This window comes from Pholcus phalangioides, unplaced genomic scaffold, assembly GCF_987345545.1.
Source record: "Pholcus phalangioides strain wild (caught in Gottingen) unplaced genomic scaffold, Ppha-v1.0 ptg000017l_1, whole genome shotgun sequence".
Classification (NCBI taxonomy): domain Eukaryota; kingdom Metazoa; phylum Arthropoda; class Arachnida; order Araneae; family Pholcidae; genus Pholcus; species Pholcus phalangioides.
Window position 1 is genome coordinate 48,057,553 of NW_028301610.1, and position 22,592 is coordinate 48,080,144.

General features: G+C 34.8%; 1 protein-coding gene across 1 annotated transcript in view; it reads right to left on the bottom strand.

The window, feature by feature from the left end:
• Positions 1–22,592, bottom strand: part of LOC149074031 (uracil-DNA glycosylase-like) — a 75,411-nt gene that overhangs the window by 18,351 nt on the left and 34,468 nt on the right. The window contains exons 4-5 of the mRNA XM_089246575.1: positions 14,807–14,896; positions 4,012–4,066 (exon numbers count right to left, since the gene is read on the bottom strand). Coding sequence (XP_089102701.1) covers positions 4,012–4,066; positions 14,807–14,896 — 145 coding nt within the window. The remainder of the gene's footprint in view (positions 1–4,011; positions 4,067–14,806; positions 14,897–22,592) is intronic.

Genomic DNA, 22,592 nt, shown 5'->3' on the forward strand with positions numbered 1-22,592 from the left:
GAAACTCCCGGCCGCATGTGTCTAGACAAGCCAATTGGCTTCAGGGTCATTTTATTTACATATCGTGATCGCAAACAGGCAACATCCCGATCAGCCTTGATCGCCACCACATGACCACTACTGCCGATTGCTGACAAAAACAACAAAAGGTAAACATTTATGTTTTTAAGTGATAATAACTTCAGACTTGTATCCATGGGCCTCGGCGTAAGTTACATTGGGAATGCAAGAACTATGGCTGCTCAGCAAACATCAAGAAATGAGTGATTGGCCCAGATCTGATTGAATAATATGTGCAAATGTGAGAGTGAATTTGATGAGAGGTGCCAAATCATGGAATAATGGATACCATCAGGGTTACAGCTGAGTCTAGACTTCGCTACAAAGTCGTCCTCAGTTCATAAAGGGTGAACAATGATTATGTACCCTTCCAGTGTAAAAAGCCGGAAGGTGTTCAATGTGCATTTGGCTGATGATTTAATTATGTCTATTGTAAACATATACAGACGTGCCAACTTTCGAAATCCAGAAATCCGGAGATTCTCCCGAGGGGGTTTTATATTTTCTTTCTGAAGATGTTTAATCGAAAGAAACAATTAAAAAAAATTCAAATTACAAAGCTGCGGACGAAAAAACGTGCTTACGGCACGGCTGTTAATGGAATACAATAACGATTATACAGGAATTTCGGCAACCAAGGTCATGCCCCTGATAAATGATTGCCGATAAACGCTACGTAAACGAAGTCGCGTCTTTGCCAGTTGTTAAATGCGGTCACAGACTTTTTTTACCGCTGCTCGATGGAAATGACTACGGCTATCCTCTATGAGTGTTTTCCCTCACGGCAACAGTAATCATTGACGCCACGACAACGTGAAAGCTCGCGTAAGATCTAATTTTCGGCGAAAATCCAGAGTCTCCCGCCTAAATCGGGAGAGTTGGCAGGTCTGCACATATAGTGCTGACAAAACTTTCAAGAGTACCAGGCTAATTAAATCATTGTGTAGTAATATTTGAAAAAAATATTTCTTATGTTTTCAAGCCTTAATTAAAACTAAAATGACCTACCAAAAAATTAACATAATGATTTCATTTTTTCTATAATATTGTAAAATTTGGGTTAAATGCAGAATATACATTTTTTTAATATGCATAATCTGAGCATTTTTACACTCATGTCCATAAATTGAGGATAATGCCAGCTGCGGCAAATAAAGGTTCAGAAACAAAACAAACGTTACTTATTCATAAAACCCATTTATGAAACAAAAGATAAAGAACAAAAACGATGTTGTATGTATGATACCATTCATAAAAACTATGATTTTTCCCCCATGGAGCAATTGTAAAAAATATCTCCTTTACAAAAACTTACTATTACATGGTTGGTATGATGGTTAATACATTGTATGTCTCCCATGCGATGAAATACAGTCCGTACAACGCCTAGGCATGATGAGTATCAAATTATCGATCTGATCTTGGGGAAGATCACTCCACTCAGCAAGCAATGCTTTCCGAAGTTCCGGTACACATGTAGGAGGTAGTTGACGGGCTGCAACTCGTCGGCCAAGCATGTCCCACACATGCTCTATCGGATTCAAGTCAGGTGAGAATGCAGGCCATTCCATACGGGTTATATCCTCAGATTCAAGGCATTCGTTTACAATGTTTGCTCGGTGAGGACAGGCGTTGTCATCCATAAACACAAATTCTGCACCCATGGCACCTCTAAACAAACGTACATGTTGTTCCAGAATGATGTCTCGATAAATTTGGGCTTTCATGGTTCCGGTTTGAACATGCAGATCTGTTCTGGAACCCAGTATAATTCCACCCCAAACGAGCAATGCTGCACCACCGTAATGGTGTCATTCAATGATGTTGTCTTGGTGGTAACGGGTACCTGGCGTTCTCCATATGAAAGTCAGACGTGAATCAGACTGCAAGCTAAACCTGGACTCGTTGGAAAACATCACACAAGCCCACTGTGACGATGTCCACATGGCATGTTCTCTACTCCAGGCTAATCGCTGCCGACAGTGAGTTGCCGTGAGCGGAACACATCTGACAGGCCTGCAAGCATATAGATCAATATCTCCCAAAGGTCTGTACACAGTTTGCCTTGAAACTGTGGTACCCGTGGCTGCAGATAGCTGACAAGACAGGTTGGATGCTGTGCTCCATCTGCTTCTTTTGGCAGTTACTGCCAAATACCGGTCTTCATTCGGCATTGTAACTCGGGGGCGACCTGTACTGTAACGTCTACTGACATTTCCGTTATCTTGGAATCGTTGCCAAAGCCTAGAGATGACACTTTTGGGCAATTCCAAGTTCCTCGGATACTTCCATCTGAGTACGCCCACATTCCAGGCGGCCGATAATTCTACCACGCAAAGAATCATCCACATGCGTCCTCTGTGTCATAACTATTCGCTTATGGCACCGAGCGCCTTACAGAACTCTTGTGAACAATTTCACTTCTTTTCCACCATTCCTTATATACCCCCCCTCTTACACTCTCGTCATTGTGACGTACTATCGGCATCATCTGGTGGCTTCCTGAAATTTGCATATCATTCTTGCAGATGTGTGTGATAATTCTACAGGTGAAATATTTACTTTAGATTTCGATTTCCGTGTGATTCTGAATTATCCTTAATTTATGGACATGAGTGTAAAAATCAAAAGACGTCAAAATTTTAATTAAAATCTTATGTAATTAAATTCATAAACAAAAATATTTGTTTTTTCTTTGTGATATGATTATGGACGTTAAATGTTTTGCATTAGAACCATTATTGTCTAATAAAACATGCAAAATGTAATGCTTCTTCTTTTACCGAAGAACCAGTTACTGGAATGTTTTCTTTGCCTTTTTATTTTCAAATCATTTAAAAAGAGCTCCTTCTATGAGTCTTTGGTTAAAAATTTTCAGTTCATCATCAGAAAACTTTTCCTTCAATTCCTCTTTATTCTTCAAAATCTTGGATAGCAAACACTTTGAGGAGTCCAGAGAGAGAGAGGAGAGAGAATCTCTTATATCACACTTTTTTTCCCCATTCTTGGCTTACAATCTAGCTTACAAGTATAGCTTCAATTTTTGAAGCACCAGACAGCATTTTTGAGCTTGAAATTCAAAAAACCTAACTCATGCACAATAACATCACCACAATCAACGTCTTAATCTAGTTGAAGATTACTAAATGCACACTCCAAAAGGTGTTTCAGAGGTTAGATTCTTGGGAATATAACTTGTCTTTTCTTGTTATTTCCTGATAAGGTTTTCTGTGAACAGGATTTAATAGAGAAAAGTATTTAAAAAAAAAAGGAAGCGAAAGAGGATTTTAAAAACACCCTAATAGAATGTATTTAAAGGAAATAAAGGGAGCATTATCAGTTATGCATACACATTGTGGAATAGTAAATTTATCGATAAGGTTTAGGTAAGGTTAAAAAGAAGTTAGTGTTCAAAAACTGGTTAAAAATAATTACTGAAAGCAGTGTTCGTTATAAGAAATCAAAATAGCATGGATAAGCAACACAAAATTCATGGGACATGGAAAAACTTTGTTATATGAAAAAATTCTTAATATCTGTGTTCATTATAAGCGAGCTAAGCTGTATAACCTTTCTAAAATGTGAAAAAACTTCCCCTCTTTTACAAGAATCAATGGTACCATGAAGTTTCATAGTATTGATGATTGGAGTTCTAATATGCTTTTGAGACAGGCAGTTTTCATTTTATAATTTTTATTAATTGAGTTCTTGATAAACGTTTTGCTCAACTATTTTGAATGACTTCACCAGCATGGAGCTTGTGTATAAAAAATTTCAGATAGAAATGTGGAACATTTGATTTCTTATTTGAGAGGGGAAAAAAAAAGGTCTATATAGTTTAAGACAGGTTATAGAGGCCTATAAAGAAGTGCTCAATTTTAAAATCCATATTGATTGAAATTTGAAAAAAAAAAAAAAAACCTTACTCATAGCAAAATGTTGGCTACTCACCATGGGCTTGTCCTATACCATGGTAAGGATCTTGACCTATGATAACAACTTTCACCTGCAATTAATACAAACCGGGTTTAGAATTTTCAAAACTTAAACATGCCTTGCACTTTACACATAAAACCTGATGAACAAACTTAAAAAGATCTATTCTGAAATTTGAGTTAGAATCATGGTGGAAATGCAACACTGCCACACAACTAAAATAGCTTACTGCAGAAAAGTTTCAGTATTGTAAACACATCCTTCTTCAGATAAATTTTTCATAAGTATTTGAACATGGTTCATACTCTTTCAAGTTAAAAAAATTCAAGGACTTTTCCAGGCAAAATTCTAAAATTCAAGGACGTTTATATTACACTCGATAAAAATTAATTTTTTCAAAAAAGTTAAATATATTCTAAATCTAAATTAAAAACTTAGCATTCTTAATTGATAATTAAAAATTAAGTTTTTAAGATATATAACTTCCATATAAGAGTTATTTTTCTTGTTTTAATTCATAGACAATAGGCCTACCAAATTCTGAAAGGACTTGCTTTTAAAATAACAATTGAAGTTTAGCATACAAAATGACATTTTATTTTAGAAACGACAATAAACTTTATAAGCAAAAAAAAAAATTAGAAAGCACGTAGTCAGATACATTCATTAATTTAATATTCCGACATAAGGACATATACAGTTGAATTCCGTTATAACAAGCTGCAAGAGACTGAAGAAATAACTTTGTTATAATGAAATTTCATTAAAAAAGAATTCCAGGTCTTTTTGCATTGTTCCTACGTAAACTTATCTGCGGGATTAGAAAAGCGTTCGTTAAAATGAGATTTTTGCTATAATGGTATTCGTTAAAACAGGATTTGATTATCTGAAAAAAATATTGGAGATATTAAACTTTTCCACCAAAAAGGAAAACCTTGAATGAAAAGCATTATTACCATTCACACTTCACGCTATGAAAAACTATGTAACAGCTTAATCAAAACCTCAGGATGGTAGAATTCAGTTTCTCCAGAACATTAGGAGATTGTAGAAAGGTCTTCTAAGAATAATTAAGTTAAATAATTAAATGTTTTTGCATTGTAAAATTTATTTTGCTGGGGGGTGTCAGAGTTTTGCTGATGTAATACTTTAACGGCCCCTTACCGAAAAAGTTAGTGCAAAAATTCTGGATTTTAGTGCCGTATTTACTGAATATACGTCCCGCATTTCTATCGAGAAAATATGGTCAGCTTGTTTATTACTGAACCATGGTTGAAGAACCCTTTGGCCGCGTGCGTCTAATGAAGTCAATCCGCCGCATTTGACAATAAATGAAGGGGGACCTATATATTCTAGAAACCTTGCTTTTCCAACTGCATTTCCCGCGGCAGTATCGTGTTTTACTGCCAGATTTTAGGTAACAAGCACTAAGGAAAAATACCTCCGGTTTACGTGACCATACGTCCCGTAACTCATTGCTATTGCTTCGCTTTTTTTTGTATGGGTTGAACGTTTGAGAGAAACGGGGAATGGGAAAAAAGAAATTTAAGGCAGAAAAATCTTTTCAAGCACTTCAAAATGCTTTTATTTTTTTTCAAGGACTGCTACGATTTTTCAAGCACTTTTAAAGACTTGAAAATGAACTTTTTTTTTAAAGGATTTTCAAGGACTGTACGAACCCTTTTGAAGAACATTCACAAGAGTGTATGTTTTCTCATAATAATGATTAAACTGATTTTTATGATGAGTTGATTTAAACGAGGTTCACTCTTTATGAGGACTTATCTGGCTTTAGCAATCTGGTTTAAAGAAAACGTGTCCAGCAATTTTGTGAAATCAATACTTGCTATGGTAATAGACTGGGGTCGGGAGGGACTGTTATATAAAAGGCTTCAAGAGTTGGTATTGATGATGCAAGCTGTGTACTTCGTTCTCATTCACAGGTCGGCAAGCCTCCCCACACTAAAAAAGTGGACTCTCTCCATACCACCTGGAACTTGTTCTCTCCCAAACATGGGGCTTTTCTTGGCTTCTATACAACCAACTTTCTCCAGTGTATCTCAGGATATAAGATCGACGCATTCTCTGTTCGCACGATGCTAAAACCCAAGGCCATAGTGAGGGGGGGACTTGGGGGTCTGCCCCCCCCCCGAAATGTAAGAAAATGACGGAAAAAGGGAAAAAGATGACCAAATCTATTGTTCTATCAAGGGTTGGGATTTTGGACATCCAAAACTTGTTTTGCACAAGACACGGGAAAAACTGTCCAAAACTGTCTTACTATTCAAAACATCCATGTTTCAAAGTATTATGTGTAAGCCTTCGGATTTTTTGTTTTTTTTTCATGATACTAACATATTAAAAAAAATACTAGCAGAAAAGAAAACTAACTATATCAAAGAGGCATGATTTGTTTTTTTTTCTAAGTTAATTGTTTCACCAAATTTATGATTTTAGGCTGGAAATCTGATAGTAAATTAATATCACGTATATAACTGTTTAAATAAACACTGTTTTCAATTTTTTAGTTTGTTGTAAATGTTATTTATACTTCACATCTTATTTTTCATGTATGATTATGAAGCAGGTACTGTATTTAGGGCAGTGCTTGTCCAAAACCCTGCCGAATCTGTTCAAACATTTATCTTTAAAAAATACATTATATTGAAGGTACCAAATACACAGTCAGTTATAATCATTGCATTATTGTGAAACTAAACATAATTATTTTTTATTAGATACCAATATAATGATACAAATAAATATCAATGGTGTAGTGTTTATTTAATGCAAATTGTTCTATTTTGACTTTTCAAACATTTTTCTTTAAATTTTCAAGAGTGAACTTTCTATTTTACATTCTCAATTTTCAAAAACTAATTATAAATAAAGAAAAATATCCGAAGAAAATGAGGCCAATATGCAGCACCTACACATGACTAACAGGACACGATTTCACAAACACTGATTACGCCAGATGATGGTAAAAGACTTCACGACCCAAAATTTTTGTTACATTTAAATTGTTGCTCTCATGAGGCTAGAAGCTAATATTTCACCGAATAAATTCAAGCTATATTTACAATTCTATCAAATGGGGGACAGCAATAAGAAAAACACTGGAAGAAGGCTTATCAAAAGACTGTCTTTAACACATTGTTTTTATTTTCGTGTCCCCCCCCCCCAAAGTTATGCATCAATTAAAAGAATATTTTCAAATTTTGTTATCTTTGAAATCATCTTGGCACAGATAAGGCAGCTGAATTAGTTATGTGTTATCAAATGTTAAAGGCACAGCTGCGCTTGATTATTAGTGTTTGAATATAACATAAGTTTAATTTCCTTCTGTAGTCATATCTATTGCTTTTTTTTTAATTTGCATGTGACAAATTTCTATCCCATTCTTGTATCTTTCATGTTTCCATAAATATAATATTTAATCTCAAGACAGTTCAGTTTTCAATCGTTTGATAACCTGATATCAGTCGTATAACCCTTTGCACATACTGTCTTGAATTTCAAAATTTTATTATATTTAATGTAATTTTTATAATATGATAATTTTATATATACTCATTTGATTATAGAAGTCACCTCTTCATCAAATTGCAAAGTTTTTCACTTATAGTTATAAATAGGAGGTTTAGGACAGTACAGTAAAAACCACAGTAAATACCATGATTTTTGCCATACTGTCCAAAACCTTGCCAACCCTGCTTCTATCACTTTGGTCCCCCCCCCCCGATCCCCCCAAGCTTCCCAAATTCAAAAGCAATCTAGTTCCCTTTCCAACCCTTGCGAAGCACCAGATAACCCTTCCCCCTCTGATTTCCCCATCCTTCACAATATTCAGGATACGCAACTTGCCATACTAAAGCCAGGTTTTCTTGGGAGCAGGTTTCCACAGCACGAGCAGCGCGAAAATGCTGATTGGTGGAAAAAACCTGAATTTCAGGTTTTTAATCAATCAGCGTTTTCACGTTGCACACGACGCCGAAATTCTACTCCTAAGAATACACGGTTTAAACCAACTCAAGCTCCTATCTCAAAAGCAAGATTCTTTCAGTATTCAACTTAAAGGATTATTCCAGCGACTTAGTGCGGTAGAAGATACATTTCTGCCTATTGAGGATCTCCAACATCTCTGAACTTTGGTCGCCTCCAAAGTTAACAACCTAGAGGACCACTCCTGTCGGTCAAACCTAATTTTCCATGGCACCCTGGAGGAGGCCTCGGACATTGAATCTACCTTGACTCTCGAGTCTGAAATAATTAAATGTTGCTCCGATCTTCTGGAACTTGAAATTTCTGCCACAGATATTGACTGTTGTCATAGAATTGGTTCTAAAAGAATACCCGGTCCCAGAATTTCAATAATTAAATTTAATAAATTCAAAATTAAAACTGAAATTTTTAAAAACACATTTAAATTAAAAGACAGTAGTATTTCAATCACAGAGGATTTTTCACCTGAGACACGTAGGCTATGTGGGTAAATTTGGAGGGCCTCCCAAAAATTTTGTGACTACGGATTAAAAGTTAAACTCTTTCACAACTTTGCCCTTGTCAACATCAAATACATTTGGGATCCCAGCATTTATGACATTAACCCGTTTTTCCAAGCCCCTTCCAGCATTACCTCTCTATTCGACCTTTCTCTGCCTTTACCCATTCCCCCTTTAGTCCTCACCTCACGAACCACCCCTCCTTAATTTCCTGTTTACCACTCCGAAATAATCCCTTCAGAATTGACTTAATACAAGAAGCATAGCCAATAAAATACCTTTCTTCGAATCCATCCTGCTGGCTAATAATATCAATTTCCTTGCAGTTACAGAAACATGGTTGTATAGTAATATCAGTAACACCCCTAATTTCTGCCAACAAAAATTTCTCTGCCTTTCGTAAAGATAGATACTTGTGTACGAGGCTATGCCCTTGTTTTTAACAATACTATCCCCCTAATTGAAATTCATCTCGAATCAAATATTGAAATTGTTTGTGCCAAATAGCATCATCCCAGCTACACTCCCATTGCAATTTCTTCCTTTCACATACCCCCTGCCTCAGACCCTCACTACTTCATTGAACTTGAAACAATTCTGGACCGATTTCATAATTCACACCTTTTAATTACAGCTAGCGATTGGAATTTACCCGGCATAGACTGGCATAATATGCAGTCCCTCTCGGGAAACCATGGTATTAACAATAGAGTTCTCAACATTTTCTTCAAATTTAACTTTGTCCAAATTATCTTGGAACCTACTAGGATATCCAATCAGTCTATCTCTACTTTAGATCTAACAGCAGTTTCCAATGAAATCCCGGTTTCTCATTTTTCTGTTTTTGATGGCTGTTCCGACCACAAAATTCCTTTTTAGATTTCTTCCTCCACCATACCACCCCTTCTTTTAAACTTGCCAGAAAACTCAACTTTAATAAGGCCAACTAGCCTCTCATGCAAAATATCATTCGTACTCACTTTCCTGACTTCATCTCCTCTTCATGTTCAAACAATATTCAACATCTCAGGAGTAAATTCAAAGCTGTTATTGAAAACTGCAAAGCCACTGTTCTTACAAAATGCTACTCATCAAAGTCTCTAACCCTTGGATCAACCTTGCCAATATTCATCTGAAAAGAAGAATTTGGCGTGATGTCTTTAAACTCAAATTCAACGACTCTCTTACTCTCAGAAACAAAATCTTGGTCTCCACTCGTAACCTCAGACCTCATTTTTCACCATAAATCAAATTACCTGTCCAACTCGTTGCCTACCTATCTTAAAAGAAATCTCCCAAAATTCTGGAATTTCCTCCACCCCAAATCAGCCAGCACCTCCTCACTCAAAACAACTCAGACCTAACTTCTCCCCCTTGATATTGCCTCTGAATTTAATCGGGCTTTTTCTTCTGTTTTCTCCTTCGATCCAACTCCCCTAATACTTCTTTTCTGATTCACTTCACAACTCCAGTCCCATCTCTTTTTCTGAAGCTGGTCTCCTGAATCTTCTAAAAAAGCTAAAACCCCTCTCTACTGGCCCTGATGGGATCCCAAATCATATCCTCAAATTTTGTGCAGATTAAATTTCTAATTATCTCCTCATTATTTTTAACGTCTCGCTGAACACATCTAACTTACCCTCTGATTGGAAAATTAATAAGGTAATTCCCATCTATAAAACAGGTTCACTGTCTCACCCTCTAAATTTTAGACCTATTGCAATCACCTCCTCTTGCTGCAAGCTCTTTGAACATATAGTTGCCAAGGAAATCTGTACCCACCTGGACTCAATTAACTTTATCTTCCCTAACCCACATGGATTTAGATTGTTATCTGATCCTTATCGTTATCTTACCCAGTTAATACTTTACATGCATGACTTAACAGACACCACTGATAAATACCTTCAATCCGATATCATTTTCCTAAATTTTTTTGAAGCATTTGACAGGGTGCCCCATAATAAACTTCTACTAAAACTTTCAAACCTTGGTCTAAATGTTCAACTGCTGCTTAAATGGGTGGAGGCCTTCCTCATTAACCGCAGCCAGTTTGTCTCATTCAAGGGCCAGAACTCCCCATGTCTTCATGTCAAGTCTGGTACACCCCAGGGTTCGGTTCTCTCGCCATTAATATTTCTAATTTATATAAATGATCTACCGGACTTTATAAACTGCTGTATCAAGACTCTGCGCTGATGATTGTGTCATTTGCAAAACAGTGTCCAATTCCGACCAAGAATCTGTCCGACAAAACCTTAACATTATTTTCAAATGGTGCTCAACGTGGGAATTGCTCCTGAAAAACAGTTTTTTATGAAAGTTACCTGTAAAAGAATTCCCATGATTTCCATTACTCAATAAACAATTCTTTGATCTCTAAGGTTTCCCATTATAAATACCTGGCATTATAATCTTTCAATCTCCACTGGAATCTTCCTGTTGATTATATTTTTAATAAATGTCTCCAAAAACTTTTTCCTTCGTCATAACCTGAAAAACTCTACCCATCATGTCCGTCACCTGTGCTACCAGACATATATCCTCCCTGCTCTCTCCTATGCCTATGAAGCCTGGGACCCCCATACCCAAACCAACAAAGACAAATTAGAATCTGTCCCAAATAAGTCCACTCGCTTCATTTTTAATTGTTGATCTTCGTCTGTCTCCATATCGGAGCTCAAGCGCCAACTCAATATCCAACCGCTTTCCTCTCAGACTTATCTATCGTTTCATTTTTCTTTTCAAAATCCTCCATGGGTCACTTCCAACATTCTAATTAAACCTTCACATTTCTCTGTTAGACTCAACCATTCCCAAAAATTACAGCCCATCTTCGCTTGTTCAGATTGTCACAAATTTAGCTTCTTCTCAAGAACTATTATCAACTGGAACAACCTACCATCAAATATTGTAGATTGTACTATGATTTCCAAATTTTCATGTATCACCAATCGCCATTTTCGTCATACATAACTTCCGCATTCTCTTGTATAGGCCACGGCCAAACAATATTGAATAAATAAATGAATTTTATCAATACCCTTGCAATAATACTGCCCCAGCTGATTTTTTCTCAATTTTTACCTAGAAAGTGAGAGTTAGAAAGAGCCTATGGAAGAAATCTATCAAACTATTTCTTCAGGTATTTTCAGGGTGTCTACTACATAACAAAAGCAAAATTTGGTGACTTTTTGGTGACCTTTTAAGTTCGACATAATGAACTATGCAGGACGGTTTTTTCCGTATTAGTGGTTCACAAACTGTGAGTCACGACTCCCCTGGGGGGGGGGGTCTTAATGAAATGGGGGAACACAAGTGAATTTACATAATAAAAACATATGATAAGAAATCAACTTTAATCTTTTGCAATGTTTCATGAGGCCTGATGTCAATACATATATACATAATATATTTTGATCAGCTGTACAAATCTTTGATGCGGGGGGGGGGGGGGAGGGTGTCTGCAGCCCCTTCATGTTCCCATATATTTCCACCCATAGTAAGCACTGTTTTACAACACAAACAGAAATCAAATTTCTCTATCAATCTTATTACTGAGAAAATTTTCAATTTGTTCATTTTTGCAGCATCACAGTCATTTTGTGCCCACAATGGTTCATTCAAATGAAACCTAGTAAAGCCAATTACAACTTAGAATTAAAACTCAGTTCTCAGTGGTGTTGAAACCAAGCGCAGGGATGGGATTGCTGTTGACTCTTTTCGGAGCAGTTTTGGAGCAGCAATCTGTGAATTCGGAACAGTGCACAGAATCATTATTACCTTTGTGAAAAATGAAAATTTTTTGAACCGAGATAATCAGATTATTAAATTTTGAACATTTTAACCAGTTATAGAGTTCTGGCGTCTAAAATTAGTTTTATATGTTAGATAAAACTTGCATCCACTTGTAGGGATGTAAAAATTAGTCATAATTCAAGTTGGGCGTGAGAAGAAAAAGTAAAAGTTTATAAATCAAACAAATAAGCATACATTAAAAAAAACAAACTTCATGACATTTTGTTGACTCATGACTCTGTTTTCCTCCAATTTCTCAAGAACACTACACATTTTTTCTTTTGGTGTTTTCAGATGGACTTGCCCACTTTCGATGTCAACAAAGTTTTTTCTCTTTGTCTCCACTTCTATAATTTTCTCTGCAGTGCTCGGCATAGTTTTTGATGATGACAACTGAATTTCAAACTCCCATTTTTTTCTATTGCTTTTAGTCTTTGATTCTTGTCTGGTAGTGGAACTTTCTTATGAAAAGTTTTGTGGCTCTGAAGTCTGTCTTGGTACTTCTGATGCGAGCTGCGAACAGCTTTCAGAAGATAGGCATAGACAACAATATCTTTAGCATTTTGAGAATGTTGTACATAAGATTTTATTTGCCTAATGCCATTGATACTTTCAATCGAAAGATTTGATCTATGTTACAGGAAATGTTTGTTTACAGTAAAGCCATTCTCGCAGTCTGCATTTCCATGAGGGTAAGACATAATAAAGGCTTTGACGAGCACAGGCAAAATTTTGTGAAACTTCACACTTCCATCCAAGTTTTTCAGATCAAATATAGATCTCCAATACTTATCTAACCTTTGATAACACACCTGCATATCTTCACGCTGCAGAGAAATCCATTCATCCAAGAGAAAAGGGTATCTGAAATACAAACAACTTGAGGTAGCTTTGGAACAATGTACTTAATACATGATAATGAAGACTTTTCCAGTCGGAAAACGGGATGCAAACACTTCATTTTTTCCACCATGGTGTTCTCAAAAGTTAAAACTTTAAGCAAGTGCTTGACAATCTGGCACCAGTGCAAGTGATCTAGCACCTAATAGAAATATTTTCTTGAGAACATTCCTCCAGCTCAGCAAGATTAGATTCTATTTCAGCACCAACAACCACATTTTTCCTCCAATTCTCACTGCTTTCTATAGCTACATTCTGGAGCTCAGCAATTCTAACATTCTGAATATGTTCAGATTTCAGGAAACATGCCATAATTTTTCTAACAAGAGCTCCTAACTCATCATACCAAATGTGTATGAGGAGCTCCTCTTTTTGAAATAATGTCAGAACGCCATTGAAAAGTTCCGATGCTTCTTTCAGAAACAAAGCTTTCACTAAAACACTTTTATCTGAAAAGACTTCCTGGATTTGATGCAGTCAAGATGATTTTGATCTGGACTCCTTACTTCTGAATCAATGCTGAATTATCTCTTTCATTAATTCTGGAATTTTCCTTCATTAATTCTGGAATTATTTCCTTTATTAATTATTTCTTTCATTATGAAATTATCTTTCATTATGAAATTATCTTTCATTATGAAATTATCTTTCATTATGGAATTATCTTTCATTAATGCTGGAATTATCTTTCATTATGGAATTATCTTTCATTAATGCTGGAATTATCTTTCATTATGGAATTATCTTTCATTAATGCTGGAATTATCTTTCATTATGGAATTATCTTTCATTAATGCTGGAATTATCTTTCATTATGGAATTATCTTTCATTAATGCTGGAATTATCTTTCATTAATGCTGGAATTATCTTTCATTATATTAATTCCAGAATTATCTTCCAGTATTTCCGGAATTATCTTTCATTAATGTTGTAATTATCACTTTCATTTACTTTGGAACTGAAATTGTCTATTTCATTAATTCTTGACTATTTCTTTCATTAATTCTGGAATTGTCTTTTGTTAATGCTAAAATTAGCGCTTTCATTAATTCTTGGAATTTTATTAATGCTGTAGAATTACCTTCCATTAATATTGAAATCATCTCTTTCATTAATACTGAAATCATCTCTTTCATTAATACTGAAATCATCTCTTTCATTAATACTGAAATCATCTCTTTCATTAATACTGAAATTATCTTTCATTAATACTGAAATCATCTCTTTCATTAATACTGAAATCATCTCTTTCATTAATACTGAAATTATCTCTCATTAATACTAAAATTCCCATAAGTTTGAAACATTTTTTGGAGACTTAAATATTAATAAACTTGTCCTATCGAATGAAACTTGTGCTCTTGTTGGCATTGTTAAATACTGTAGCTGTAACATTGTTATCAACCAAACTACTTGAATCACCCCTGCTTGTTAAACAGGCTTAAATCTTGCATTACCAACTCAGTTGACAGCAATTCTGCTAAGCTTTAATTTCAATATGATCATTTACCGATTTTATTTTCTCAAACATTGACTAAACCTGTTTAGATACTGTATTTTTTATTAAAATTATGTTTCTTTATTAATGATAATAATTTGAACTTACATCATGAATATCACATAGATGAGTCCAAGTGTATACCTTGTCCAATGGTGGATAAACTGTGCAATTTTCTTTGGTCAACTTAGAACTGATCTAAATAAGTTTAAAAAATATAAGGTACATAAATTATTAGAATACATGCATAACAACTAGACCTGCTTAGTGGTCATTTTAACACTTTGGACCATTAGAAATCAATTGCAGGTCTATTTCTCATAATTTGGAAATTTAATTCCATGAATTTTAACAATTCATCGAAAGAAATCTTTTGGTTCAAAAATGAAAATAAGTAATTGCATTGAATATTAACCCTTCGACCGTTGAACACACATTAACACGTCTTTTTTTCCCCCCTGAAACCAAGTCAACTCAGGTCTATCGTCATGGGCAATTTACTATTTAGGAAGCAGTGCTGGAAGTGTAATTGTGTGCACCTAACAGTCTGAGTGAGTATCTAGTGTTGTGTCTGGTTTTCAGTGCTGCCATCTATATTTCAGAAATGAAGTGTTATGATTGAATATTTGTAATGTTTGTAGGCCTGTTGCTCTCTGCGGCAAGACTTTATTTAAAGGGGAGATCAGCTTGCATTCGCACCTCAAAGTTGGGAACTACAGAAACCACCTTCAGCCCACTACCACTGTGGTGATGGTGGGATTTGAAGCGTTGTATCTAAAAAAATTCCATCAAAAACAAGCAAGGACGAGTTGACGCGTGTTAAAATTTTTTTCTCAAAACCGGGAAAGGATGCCCGAACACGTCCTGGTCAGACCAGTATTTTCCCTCAGTTGATTTGTCCGAGATTTGCCACCCATGCTGCTTGACGAGCTTCTCCTTCTGCATTCAGTAATACTGATCTCACGGTAGGAATTTCTCTACCAGCACATAATACTGCAAGCAGACGTGAATAAAGGACACTGTTCCCTATTATGTAGTATAGTTATCTCGAATCTCTGTGCGTGTGCTGAGTGTATTTTTATTTATTGGAAATGTGGTTACACAGTGAAACATAAGACAGAACATCAAGGACTGAAATTATTTTCTGTTTTAGATAAAAGTGCAACTAAAAATATGTATACAGGGTGATTAAGAAAGATTTTTGGGGAGAAACTTTAAGAGGTGAGAGTACACACCAATACAAACAATTGTCATCAAAGAATGAATGCATGGTTTAACGTGAAACACAAACACACTATCATGTTTGAAATGGCCACTCCCCAAACGTTAAAACAGCATTCCTGTTGAAATGTATCGGGAGAAAAAGAACACAATACATGCAAATGTAACTTGGAGAAGAAGAAACCGTATGCAAATCTGTATCAGTGTCAATGTCTGCTTTTTCAGTATTACTATAAAGTGCATTTTATTCACTGTGATGCAGATTTGCATACAGTCAGTGCCGCCTTAACGCATGGGCCCACCCGGGCACCTCAAGAGAAGAGGGGCACCTCAAGAGAAGAGGGACCCCACAAAAATGATACCCGGTTGAAATTTTCTAGAATTAACGAGGTGGGGCCTCATTAAAAACACTTGACCCGGGGGCCCATGATGCTCTTAAGACGGCCCTGCATACAGTTTCTTCTTCTTCCCCAGGTTACATTTGCATGCAAGTTGTTCTCTTTCTCCCGATAAATTGCAACAGGAATGCAGTTTTAACGTTTGCGGAGCGGCCATTTCGAAATGCGCTAGAGCGTTTGCGTTTCACGTTAGACCATAAATTCTGTGATGGCAATTGCTTGTACAGGTGTATACTCTCACCTCTTAAAGTATTTCCCATCTTTTCTGAATCACCCTGTATGCAGTGATTTATTTTTGTCACATTGCGAAACTTAAATTTTGATAATATCACCCTAAAGCTGTTATTACACTACATATACATGTTGGATAAATATCTTTTTCAAAACTTCAAAAATGCAACCAATATGCTTATTGGTTAAATCTGAGTGAATGGAATCAACAGGCTCATTGGTTGTTTTCTTTTCAAGTTTTGTAAAATATCTTTTGTCAAACTTTTACAGTGTAACCTGGCCTAACTAATATAAACCAACGAGTATTAAACAGAGACAAGCATATTATTTTGAATTTTTTATGTTTGTTGTTTAAACTAATATGCATTTGAAATTGCATATTCAATTCGCTAATTGTTAAAATTCAATATAAAACGTCCTCCTGAATAGCAATAGAATGAACTTTTGTCAAAAGTGAAAAAAATTTTAATATTTGAAATAAAAAATTACGAAATTGCATAGCTTTTTTAAAAGCGTCACAATGAGATCAACAAGCAATATCGTTAGTGAAAAAAAGATCTACATCTATGTAACACTTAAATTTTACTTTTCTTTATCCTCTTATCACCTGCAGTTTCATGTTCAAATCCAAGAAAGATGTGTTGCTTGCACGGTTGGTGGTCATCTCACCCTGAATGAATCGCTAAAAAAACAAAGTATCCCTAAAATTGTGAAGTCTCCCTCCCCCTATTCTACACCTGAACTAGTTTAAAATTGAAATTATCAGCTTTTTTTCTAAGAAAGAGGAGTACCTTCCAACAATAGCTATCTTTATCATAAACAAAATGTTCTTAACGGGCTTTCAATATATCTGCTTCAGAAAAATAGTAAGCGTTCGTTTTTTCGAGAAGTAAAAGAGTTCCCTAACAAAAGGGAAATCAGTACGACTTAATTTTTTCCCATTGAAAGGGGAAAAACTTTCTTCTTTCCTTTTTAGCATGTTTTCTATCTGAAAATAGACTACATATGCTTTCCGTTTCCATGTTAGGCAGTTTTCGTCTTAAACAGGTTTCCCATAATGGAAAAAAACATTCATTATCCACTGGACTATTACTTTGTTCCGTTCAAGACAGGTTACAGGTTTCTGTCTCATGCAGTGTCGGTCTTAGATTTCACTGTAATATGTGTTTGAGAAAATTCGTTTCTTGAAGAGTACTTTTTTATAATCCTCACAAAGAACTTCGGAAACATTGTAATATAATTGATTGCACTTGTTAAATACAGTAATTGCTATAAAAAGTTCGAATTTTTAACATTTTAAAATTCATATTTTTTAGAAATTTAATTAAGAATTTTTTCTAAAATTAATATTTCTTGAATAATTGTAATAATAAATAATTCAATGTTTCTTGGATAATATTTCTTAATCGATTATTGAGAGTTCGAGAATCATTTAAGAATTTAATAAATAGTTAATTCAGTCAGAGCTGCAGACATACACGTGGACAGCCGGACAACATGCATTTTGGCGCACCTCTGATTCCACACATTATACTGGTTTCATCCTATCCCCCAGGTCTGTAACTAGCATTTTTCTTTGGGGGGGGGGGGGGATTGCACTGTGATAATAACAGGGTTGGTAAAAAAGCCGGTTTTTTTTAGTTTAAACCGTTTTTTTTGTTTTAAATAGTAATAACGTTAAAAACAATCAAATTTCTGAAAAATCATTCAAATTTCTAATAATTAACTAAAATTAAATGTTCATTAATGTAATTAACACTATTCCCATATTTAATTGATCAATAAATATTTCTTACATTTTAACAAAAACCAACTTTTGCAATTTAATTATTTTTTGCTTAACTCAATGGATTACTGTGTGTCTGAAAATTCTTTTAATGTTCTTATTAATCATATAGTATATAAAGGTTTTTCTCCAGTTACTTTCAGTATGCTTAATTAGGAAGCTATTTTGCAAAAAGTAATAAAAATTAGGTGAATATAATGTATTTAATGAAGCATAAATAATGCAGATTAATTAGCAATGATTTACGATATACAGGGTGATTATAACTAAGGTTCTGATTTCAAAACACTGTAAAAAAAGAACGATTGTCAGAATGACTTGAAAATTGAAATGAATATTCCTGAAAAAATTCAATTTTATTTGATAAAGGGGAAAAAATAATTGAAAATGTAAAATTAATGACATCATCCAACATGTGGGAAATTTGCTCGCAGAATGGAAACGATAGCCAGTCATGGCAGAATAATACCTTAATTATAGCATTTCACGATTTCATAATTCATGGAAACATCACAAAAAATTAAGTAATTGAACAAATAACTACAACTTACTTAAAAAATGTTAAATATGTTGTCCACCACGTGTTCTGGCTATGAGGTTGAAAGCACAAAAATTCTTGTTCAACAACAGAATCGGCGTATGCCATGGTCATAATGTGGATGTGCTTGCAATTCAGCTTTATTAAACCAAACGTGCCCCCCCCCCACCCCGTTAATATTCATGAGGAACTTCTAACATATACGGAATGTGCTGGAGATTGCCATTCACCAAAGTTTGCAATCTGACCACTATTTATAACATTTTGAGGTATCCCCACAGCCAGAAGTTACAAGGGTTAAGGTGCATCCTGTCAAAATGAGTCTTCAGCAGCTGCTTTGCTGGTATTGCAATGTGCATCTCTTGATAGAAGTTCTATCCACACACTGATGCTGTGGAAGTGCCCAAATGATATGGTTGCACAAAACAGATCATACTGCTGGCCAAGTACAGCATCATCTACTTGCACATTTTGCACTTTTTTCTTTTGCGAAAGAAACTTCCATTGCTTCAGGAGTATCCATGCAAATTTTCAAGTCATTCTGATCAGTACTTATTGTATAGTTTTGGAATCAAAACTTAAATTATAATCACCCTGTATATAGCTGATTATTTTTCATAAATCTGTTACTACTATACAGTAGAACCTTGATTAACTGGGCTTAACAGTGTGTGTGAAAGTATAAAAAACAACTATTGAATGTTAAGACTGGGAGATATACAGTAGGAGATGTGCTACTTCTTATGGGAAAGAAAATGAAAATGTATGTGAGGTAATGTAACTACTAGTACATTAGTCTTTGTCCTTTAAGGACAGCTGGTGTCTTTATTGGATTATAGGACCACCTGCCCCTAGCATGATGGTGTCACTACCGTTGCTGCTTCTTTGTGAAGGGAAAAAGAAACCTGTGAGAAAATACACCACTACATTTAGATGTGATGCAATCCTTATTCATGAATTTGCTAAAGATAGAGCATCAGAATGTAGCAAAAGGTTAGAAAATGTTGTAAGAATGAGAAATTTTGGCTTTTGTATATAACGTTAAATAACTAAGATACTTCATATGAAAAATATATATATATTCTCGCCACTTTTGAGACTTTCTGAAAAAAAAAAACACTTGTAAAATCTTATGTCATTTAAAGATATACCATTAGAATGTACCCCAAGGATATAAAATGTGGTAAAAATGAAACATTTTGGCTAGTAATGAACCAATACGATATTTTTCAAGGAAAAAAATGATATTTAGGCCACTTTTATTTTTTTTCAAAAAAACCACTTGGTTAAAACCGTGGTTTAAACCAAACAACCCTGGATAATAAATTAGCAAACAAAATGTTTTTGGCATTACATTGACACAAATATATATATATATTAATAATATATATGTGTATATAGATTAAAACCTCGTTAAGTCGTCACCCTGATAAGCCGTCATTTTTCTTCAGACCCTTCCAGCTCTCATAGACCACAATGTTATTAAACCCTAATTTACTCGTTGCTAATTTTGGTTAAGTTGTCACTATGAAAAAGTTTGAGAAAGAGGAACAGACTATTTTTATGGCTCCCATTAAAAAAAGAGCTTGTTAACAGCATTGCCATATGCTTAAAAGTCACCATAAAATCCTATATACCCGGAGCAGTTTAAGTAACGAAAGTTACGCTGGGGAAGTTCATTTGCCGACTAAGGTTTTTGGAACATTAGGGACTATTCCAGCTAGATCTCATTTCGGCCTGGGCTCCATTGGAGAAACTGGACAAACCATGAGACACCCAAGCTCTGTCGCAAGAAGCAACGTAAGCCCTTCGCCCCGCCCCCGGGAAGGGGGGGGGGTGAGCATCTCCGGCAAAACCAAAATTTATAGATACGTCAAAGATTACATATAGTGCAAGGAAATCAAAAATGATGCAAATCGAAGAATCAAATTAATCAAGTCAAAGTGCAACGCGCGGGTACGGATAATAAATAATCATAGAAAGCATGGACTCTACTAATTTAGGGCTTGAAATTTAAACAAAAGATCTTTGTTGAAAAACATTAAACATTCTTTCCCAAGTTGAGGTCTTCTGTTTACTTTTCCCTGCCCAGGGCCTCTCCACCAAGTCAAAAGTGTTCAAGATTACTTTGTAGTTGCATCATGAACTACTGATGAAGAATTCAAACACTAAAATTAAATTTGATGTATATGTAAAATTTATGTGCAATAGAGAGTTCTGTTATGAAGAAAAGCTATTTATATAGCTACTTAAAATCTTTAACAGTTGCTCTGTTAGTCTAAATTAAAAATTGCTAGTATAAATCAAAGTGTACAGTACATTTCACCACAATAATTTAAGTAATAAGAGATAAAAAAGATTAAAAATTGCTGTTATTTTTCTTTCGCAATCTATAAATTTTATTAATATATTGATATTTTGATCCATACTTTAATAAATGTCATATTACTTTGAATTTATACCATTTTCATAACATTGCACATTAAAACTGACAGAGCTCGGCTTAAGCTGTCATAATTTTTCGATAACATGAGGTGACGACTTATCAAGGTTTTACTGTATATATATTTAACTTTTTTACAATAAAAATTGTCTCCCTTTTCAACCCACCTTTTTTCTGGTTCTGTTGAAAATTATGACTTTCTCCAGAAAAATGGCAGGTACCATAAAATCCTTGAGGTTTAATTACCAAATCACAGCAAAGTTTTCATCTTTATACAGTCTAGCCTCTTAGAAATCAGTGTAGTTTCATTGCGTATGGTGTTCTAATAGAATAAAATGAATCTTACTGGATTTTCACTATATTCTACCATCTCAGTATTAATCTCGTGATTATGTTTGAGTATCAGAAATACGCATTTTTCATAGAAAATTGCACAACTCGTGGCAGCATAAGTTGGGGTATTACTGCACTATTATAGGAATTATAATTGCATAATAATTTATAATATTGTGATGCAATAAATATGGGGGGGGGGGAAGGAGATGTGTTGCAGCTTGATATAAAAAAATATAATAATAGTAATTGTGCTCTCAGCTTTTCTCTCTCACAGAGGAGGTTGAAAAATTGCAGGATCATATTACGGCCATCTAATGAAAATTTAGCAAAATAAATATGATTCAAATGAAACTCACTCTTCCACTATTTAATTACCAAATTCAGCTCTGTAATTGTTTGCAGCTTAACAATTAAATGCATTCCTTTGTCACAACCAAGTCTAATACAGATGCTAATTTACAGGATGCCACATGACTTTATTTTATCTCTTCGTTACATTACCTCTATGGTCATACTTATAACTAGGGCTAGGATTTTTATGACCTAAAAACTGATAAAAATTCTCTAAAAATTTAATAATCCATACAAACTAAAAATATGCCTGAAAACTGAAAATATGCCCTAAAAGATAGAAAATTTCCCTTATGAAGTAAAAACATTTCTATTGCTATTCTGCTGTTTTTCAAAGAATTTTAGTAAAATTGTGCGCCCGATTCAGAAGATTTTCTTTGAATATGCGTAACTGTCGAAGGGTTAAGAACTATATTTCCATTTCCAGTAACATTAATTTTAGCAAAATAATGTGAGAATGAGAAATATTGAGCTAGTTATAGAAACTGAGAGACACCCAGGCTCTTTGTGTCACACTCTGTGATGTAAGCACATTGTCCCAAGAGACTTGATGCCTCCGGGGAACCTAACCATTTATTAAGCTTGAACAA